This window comes from Salvelinus fontinalis, chromosome 12 (assembly GCF_029448725.1).
Source record: "Salvelinus fontinalis isolate EN_2023a chromosome 12, ASM2944872v1, whole genome shotgun sequence".
In the NCBI taxonomy this organism is placed as follows: domain Eukaryota; kingdom Metazoa; phylum Chordata; class Actinopteri; order Salmoniformes; family Salmonidae; genus Salvelinus; species Salvelinus fontinalis.
In genome coordinates, this window is record NC_074676.1 from 29,277,670 (window position 1) to 29,285,797 (window position 8,128).

The following is an 8,128-nucleotide window of genomic DNA, read 5'->3' on the forward strand; positions in this document are numbered from 1 at the left end:
TTGTGCATAATGATCCATTTTGTGAAAGCAATCATGGTGCTGCTGATTTTTCCATTGTGCTCGCGGCACCCGGGAATGTGTATTCGGGCTGTTCAAAGAGTTGACTGTGCCTTGTGCTTCTCCCCCAGCCTGGAGTGATTGATAAATTTGCTGGAGACACGCGAGCCATTATCACAAAAGTGGCGCTGGAGGCAGAGAACAAGGGCCTGTTTGAGGAAGCAGTCAAACTGTATGAGCTGGCCAAGGTGAGCAGGGCTTTGGGTGGCAAACGTTGGGGTCAAGCAGTGTCAGTGGGTTTACTCTAGGTGAAGGAATGGGCCGAGTTGATAGAGACGAAGAGGAGAAAAAAATGAAATGTCTCCTCACATTTCTCTATTTTCCTCCTCTGATCTGTAGAATCCAGACAAGGTCCTAGAGCTGATGAACAGGCTGCTGAGTCCTGTTATTGCCCAAGTGGGCTCCACCCAGTCCAATAAGGAGAGACTGAAGAACACTGCTGTTGCCATCGCTGAGCGGTAACATCCTGGCATCATCTACATTCTGCATTACCACTGAAATTAGAACTTGTTTGACATTGCATCTTATAGGCTTACTGAAAGCAATTGTGTTAGAAAAGATGAGTGGACCGTTGAGGCTAAGTTCTCTAACTTCAGTGTGTGGTCTTGTTCTCTGTTTCAGGTACCGGACCCACGGTGTCGCTGGAGAGAAGTCTGTGGACAGCACCTTCTACCTGCTGCTGGATCTCATGACCTTCTTTGATGAGTACCATGTTGGTCACATAGACCAGGCCTACGATGTGAGTCTGACACCCAGGGCTTCCTGCCTGATGGCTTACAATGCTGTTTATTCAGATGGAACTGATAGTAGTTATGATGACCTCTTCTTTAACTGTCCCTAACCTCTCCCCTGTATCTCTCTCTCTATTTATGTCAGGTTATGGAGAGACTGAAGCTGGTCCCTCTGAGTCAGAACAGTGTGGAGGAGAGGGTCGCTGCATTCCGTAATTTCAGTGATGAGGTGAGATACTGCACTCTAATTACACTCAGTATGCAGCACCACACATCCAAAGTCTACATGTAATCTTTTATCCTTTAAAAAAAAAATATTGATTACATGCTCAGTAAACAACAGGTGTGGAGTAGCAATGAAATTGTTATTTATTGACCCTTCCCAACAATGCAGCGAGAAAGAAAATAGAGAAATTATAGAAAAGTAAAACAAATAATAGATACAAATGCTATATACAGTACCGAGTCGTTGTGCAGGGAGGTAATATGAGGTAATTGGTGGAGATATGTACATATAACTAGGAATAAAAGTGACAGATAGTAAATGGTAGTATCAGCGTATGTGATAAGTCAAAGTTAGTACAAAAGGGTCAATGCAGATAGTCCGGGTAGCTATTTGGTAAACTATTTAACAAACTATTTAGCAGTCTCATAGCTTGTGGGTAGAAGCTTTTCAGGGTCCTCCTGTTGGTTCCAGATGTAGTGCATCTTGACTGCTTGCCGTGCAGTAGCAGAGGGAACAGTTTATGACATGGGTGGCTGGAGTCTTTGAGCATTTGCAGGGCCTTCCTCTGACATCGCCTGCTATAGAGGTTCCGGACAGCATGGAGCTCGGCCCCAGTGATGTACTGGGCCGTAAGCACTGCCCTCTGTAGCACTTTGGATGCCAAGCAGTTGCCATACTAAGCGGTGATGCAGCCAGTCAAGATGCTCTCAATGGTGCAGATGTAGAACTTTTTGAGGACAACGGCCTGTTTGAGGAAGCATGAAACTAAATGAGCTGGCCAAGGTGAGCAGGGCTCTGGGTTGCAAAGGTCCCTGTCTTACCTCCAATGTCCTTTGCATGTTGTTCCAGGTCAGGCATAATTTGTCAGAGGTTCTCCTGGCCACCATGAACATCCTGTTCATGCAGTACAAACGTCTGAAGGGCGCCACAGCAGGAACCCCTGGTCGACCACAAAGATCCATGGAGGACAGAGACTCGGTGAGGAGATGGTGACCTCTCAGGGCAATACTGGCCATGGGATAAAAATGGAGGGACTTTATTAAGTCATTGAGGGACTTTTGGGGGCTATGTGTTGTGATGGACTGGGCAGTAGAGACATGCCTCTGCTCTATTATGTGTTATTTCATTGAATAATGAGTACTGCACCATCTTGTTTTGACACAGGGTTGATTTCACTGTCAACTCTACGATGTTAACATGCCCTTTTGGCATTTTCTGTGTTTGTCAACAGCAACTGCGCAGCCAGGCTCGAGCACTGATCACGTTTGCTGGGATTATCCCATACCGCATGGCAGGCGACACCAATGCCCGGCTGGTGCAGATGGAGGTCCTAATGAACTGACTCCAAAATACCCCAAAGCCCCAGCCATACCCATCCTTCTCATCAACTGTCTGATTTTTTTGGTGCATTTTTCCCATTTCTTTGTCTTTATGTTGCTCCATATTTGTATTTTTTCATAAATTGAAATAAAATGTCAGTTCAATTTAATTTCTTATGCATTCATTTCATTATAAACCCATTATTTGATTCATTTTAATTTAGTTTGGCAGTTTGCTTATTGTTTTTTCCATTCTTATCCATCATGGATGGTCATCTATAAAATGATTAGTGGAATGAGTACTACCTGGATTTCAAGAAAACACTGACAGAAATATTTTTACTCTTAGATTCATTTGGAATTATTGATTTTAAAATTAATTGTGGCTTTTGATATTATTTTATGGTAAAAGGGATAGTTAACATTTTTGGCAATGAAGCCCCCCCCCCCCCCCCCCAAAGTCAGATGAACTCATGGTGCTCAAACTGCAGGCAGAGACATAAAAATCGTATCCATGAGTATAGGAAATGTATGCACTCACTGTAAATCGTTCTGGATAAGAGCATCTGCTGAATGACTAAAATGTCAAATCTGACTGGGTAAGTAGAAAAAAGGGCTTGGTTGCCAAAATGTCAAACTATCCCTGAGACATGGCTGCCTATAGTCAAGAAGCAACAGGGAATTGTGAATCATTGCACTAGCCATAATCCAGTGGTCCAGGAGGAACAAAAGCTTGCAAAAAGTTTTAATTAAAGTATTCACAAGATGTGTGTTCTACGTTAAAATCCACCTCAACAGGCGATTTTTTTTTTTTATTTTTTTATTTTTTTATATATATATATTTTGAGAAATCATTGATAATGAGATTTTGTGGGTGCTAGAACGAAAATTCAACATCCACTGTATACTCTTCGTTGATGGAACGGCACACAGAGACAAAATCTATCCCTGCTGGTGGCTTTCTATTAGGAATTACATGATAATGATATGTCTCTTTGCTACTAGTCATACTGGATTGATTGCCTTAGAAAGGCCAATATGTTTCTTTGGATAACATTATTTTTTTATGACTGATAATATCACAGCAGCTGAAGAAATGACACAGTGTAGGTAATAACTGAATTGAAAGAACATTGTGTTGGGCTTTGTCATGTGTGACACTGCTGCACTTATTGACAGATGGTTAGAAGGGAAGGAAATGCCCTGAGAGAACACAGAAGGGAGTCTTTGCTTCACTTGGCTGCACTAGATTGTTGAAGCTGTTCCCTCTCAAACTTAACCCATTGTCACCACAGGGGACTTGTGTTCATTATGGAGAGAATCAAACTTGACTGTGCATGCTCTTTTACTGTAGTGCTTTAACTTTTCACTCACAGCCCTTCCCATCATCATTGGATCTGTGCTGGAGTTAGTTACCACCTCGGACTATGATCCTCTTTCCTTTGTTATTGAGACGGTGCTTTTACTTTGCACCACATCACAACCTGCTCTAGTGAAGATCAGTCTCTGTGTCGAGAAGACATGGACTGGGAGCTCCCTCTGCCACAGTTTATCCATTCTAAGGTGTGTGTGCTGCAGCTGGTGTTGTGAATCAGGCCGATGCCACACACCCACTATAACCCGGCTATTTCACAACACCAGGGTGGCACTGCACCACTGCCAACGAGACGCCAAGGGCAAGCAACAAGCAGCTTTGAGGAGCCGAAGATCACATTACCTACTAGAGTACCTACAGTTCATTTGATGAAATGTCTGCTGTGATTTTGATTTCAATGACATGTACAAGTATTTGATTCAATGTGTTTTTACTTAATTTTGTGTCAGATTTAGCAATACAATTATGCCCCTATGAGGCAAAAACACTATACTTTGGGAGATTCCAGGAGGAGTTTGATCATTTGTTAAAAAGATATGTTTTCAGGATATAATTCCTTTTAAAAAGTTATATTTTGGAGCAAATGCAGTCAGGGGGATCAAGAGTTTTGAATAGTGATGTTTCTGTACCAGGACTTGTCTGCAGTGTCAGCTGTATTGTAGTATGCTCAACTGTGCAAGTTAATGAGAAACTCGATGAAAGGACTGCTGGCACAACATCCCACTGTGCACACCTTTGTTGAATCAACGTTGTTTCAATGTCATTTGTCAACGTATTGTGACGTGGGAAATACATTGGATTTGAAAAAAGTCATCAACCAGTACCTGTGTACAGTATTGGGTGAACAATCCGTGTAGTTTTTGGCCAATTAATATTTCCTATTAGATGACAAGATAAAAAACGAGTAAAGGGATGTTCCTCATTTATTTTATTTGAATCTGAAATCAAACAACACATAAACGGTTTGTTTTGTGTTTTTTGTTGTCTAAAGGAAATGTTAAATAAAGATAAACGGAATAATGATTTGATTATTCAAATGTCTTTTTAATGGTCGGTTCTGGTTCAACCCATGCACTGTATGTTTTGGAAAATTGGTGTCTTCCTGACAACACAGACAATTATAAATGGGTCTTTCTTTGTTTTATGCAGATATAATGGCTATTTATATATATAAAAAAATGTTTCTCATTCCAATCATTTGATTATTGACTGTCACTGTAGTGGGTCATGTGACCAGTCCTGAGTCCAAAATTGGCCTAGGTCAGTGAAACAATTACTTCCACAACTTTTACAACCCTAACGACTAACATGTAACCTACATAATTGTGGATAGGCGCTATAACATGCCACCGATCACCACAAGCTTCAGTGTCTACGAACTTAGACAACATGACCACAAGGGCAGTCAGCCACGGTGCTGTGAAATTCATGCGTCTTGACCAATGATCTATACAGTGGTCATGACCCATGGAGATTCAGTTTTTAGTTTTGCCTATGTCAGGATCTGGCCATTTGTGATGAGCATAATAACGACATCAATAATAAGGTATGAAATAAACTCTGACCACGGACCTATAGTGCTTTGAAACTCCAATGAGCAACTGTGTGGAAAGATCAGGGCCCGGTTTCACAAAATCATATTGGTTCATCGCTAGAATGGTTCTCACGATTAACTAAGCCTTAAAATGTTTTTGGCAAACCAAGCCCTGTGCCTCGTTTTCCAGAGCCATCGTATAGCGTTCAAATCTTCGTTAGAACCATCTTACGATGTATCTTTAGCAGCCGAGGTGTTTCCCTGAGCCTTCGTTAGTAACGTGGCTCTTAAAACCCTTGCACACCTACAACCACTTATAGAGCAGCCAAAGTGCACGGTTAGGCTGAATCTTGTCAGTACAAATTTGAACCACCCGGAACACTATAAACGCCAAGCCATTGTCAGAGGAACAACAATAATACAGCATATGGCTGCTATTCAGCAGATTGTTGCTCTCCGAGATAACCGGCGGTGCCGGTTGGTGTATTTAAATGCGCTTATTCTCAACAAACTGAGCCCATTGCAGTCTCAATGATGGGGCAGAAATACAGGGTCCCACGAGACGAGATACTCAGACTGCTCAACCTTGTTTCTCCTTCAAGCAGGTAGAGTTTTCTCCAGGTCCTTCGTGATGGACACATCATCATAACATTAAAAAAAATAAACAAGATGTGTGCAATAGAGGTTTAGTTACTGTATATATACTGAACAAAAATATAAACACAACATTCTTTAATACAGTTCATATAACTGGGAATGCAGATATGCATATGTTGGTCACAGATACATAAAAAAAGGTAGGGGCATGGATCAGAAAAACCATCAGTATCTGGTGAGACCACCATTTGCATGACCTTTGCATAGCGTTGATCAGGCTGTTGATTGTGGCCTGTGGAATGTTGTCCCACTTCAATGGCTGTGTGAAGTTGCTGAATATTGGCGGAACTAGAACACACTGTCGTACACGTCAATCCAGAGCATCCCAAACATGCTCAATGGGTGACATGTCTGGTGAGAATACAGGCCATGGAAGAACTGGGACATTTTCAGATTCCAGGAATTGTGTACAGATACTTGCAACATGGGGCAGTGCATTATCATGCTGAAATATGAGGTGATGGCTGCGGATGAATGGCATGACAATGGGGCTCAGGATCTCGTCACGGTATCTTTATACGTTCAAATTGTCATTGAGAAAATGCAATTGTGTTCGTTGTCCGTAGCTTATGCCTGCCCATACCATAACCCCACCGCCACCATGAGGCACTCTGTTCACAACGTTGACATCAGCAAACAGCTTGCCCACACAATGCCATACACGTGGTCTGCGGTTGTGATGCCGGTTGGACATACTGTCAAATTCTCTAAAATTATGTTGGAGGTGGCTTTTGGTAGAGAAATTAACATTCAGTTCTCTGGCAACAGCTCTGGTGAACACTCCTGCAGTTTGCATGCCAATTGCACGCTCCCTCAAAATTTGAGATATCTGTGGCATTGTGCTGTGTGACAAAACTGCACATTTTAAAGTGAGCTTTTACTGTCCCCCGCACAAGGTGTACCTGTGTAATGATCATGCTGTCTAGTCAGCTTCTTGATATCCCACACCTATCAGGTGGATGGATTATCTTGGCAAAGGAGAAATGCTCACTAACTAGGATGTAAACAAATTTGTGCAGAACATTTGAGAGAATGGAACATTTCTGGGATCTTTAATTTCAACTCATGAAACATGGGACCAACTCTTTACATGGTACAATTGAATAGGCCAAAAGCATAGCCAATCCATTCAGTGAAATGAATGATTGAGGCTGGACTCAAATGCTACATTGATTTAGGGCGTATGCCCGCTGAAGACAAGTCACATAGGCCTACTGGCTATGTCATCGCTGGATGGGCTAAATAATGTAAAGCTATTTTGTGACATTGTATTTTTGTTGCAAATTGCTATAGGCCTATACTTAAACAAAATTGGATTGAAACAAATTCATCGATCCAATGATTTACCATCCGTAAGCTATAGGACAAGGTGCAGCTATATGGTTTGATGCGGTTTTGTGGACTTCCCCACTGATAACCGGTAATCCCTTGTTAAATCGGAACAGCCTCAGCTCATATATTTAGGCATATACTAAGCTCCTATATGTCCGCACGTGATTACATTCATAGGCTAATGCTTATATGTGGAGGCGTTGCCTGAACAAAAGTGTGCACAATAGGCTCACTAATAACCAATTTGTTTATCATCTCAGGCACTGGCCTCTAATTGACACAGCTGTTTTACCTGTATTCTGACAGGTTCAGTATCCTGGACAGCGTTGATAAAAAAAAACGTAAGTGCTGAGAGTTCAGGATGAGAGGCAATGGGTGAGACTATTATAGAATCTTCATTCAAAAGATCTAAAAGGTCTTCTGGCTCTCTTACATGTGGAACCTATTTCCTGACTTCTCGTAGTCTGGGGGAAGATTTAAATTGCGTCCTCTCTACCTTGTCTCCTCAAAACCCATTAAAAAATATTTATTTTTTGTTTTTTTATTTAACCTTTATTTAACTAGGCAAGTCACCAATTTGAGGAGAAAGCCATAGGTCCCTCCCCTCTGACCTTCTCCAATGGGTTTTGAGAAGGAGGCGAGGAGATAGGACACGATGAGTGTGAAATTGAGATCTTCCCTGGACGGCTCCATCAGATTTATCTTTCCCTGCTTTCGCTGTTGCCATGCACACAGTGGGCTCACAGAGACTGTGCAAGCACTAAGGAAAGTCAGTCTGTAATTACATAGGCGTTTACCAACATCCCTTATAGTCAACCTTTTAAATTGAGTTACATTTTTTAACTGTACTCTTGTTTGTCCCCCAAACTTCCCACATCAGGAGAGGGGTTCCAGCCT

General features: G+C 41.9%; 1 protein-coding gene across 4 annotated transcripts in view; it reads left to right on the top strand.

Moving 5' to 3' along the window:
- Window positions 1–4,902, top strand: part of LOC129867111 (nuclear pore complex protein Nup93) — a 47,583-nt gene extending 42,681 nt beyond the window's left edge. For all 4 annotated transcript variants that reach the window (XM_055940297.1, XM_055940296.1, XM_055940298.1 and 1 more), the window contains 6 exons: window positions 129–245; window positions 397–515; window positions 679–796; window positions 934–1,017; window positions 1,864–1,992; window positions 2,246–4,902. In XM_055940297.1, the coding sequence (XP_055796272.1) occupies window positions 129–245; window positions 397–515; window positions 679–796; window positions 934–1,017; window positions 1,864–1,992; window positions 2,246–2,356 (678 nt within the window). In that variant the 3' untranslated portion in view covers window positions 2,357–4,902. The remainder of the gene's footprint in view (window positions 1–128; window positions 246–396; window positions 516–678; window positions 797–933; window positions 1,018–1,863; window positions 1,993–2,245) is intronic.
- The last annotated feature ends 3,226 nt before the right edge of the window (window positions 4,903–8,128 follow it).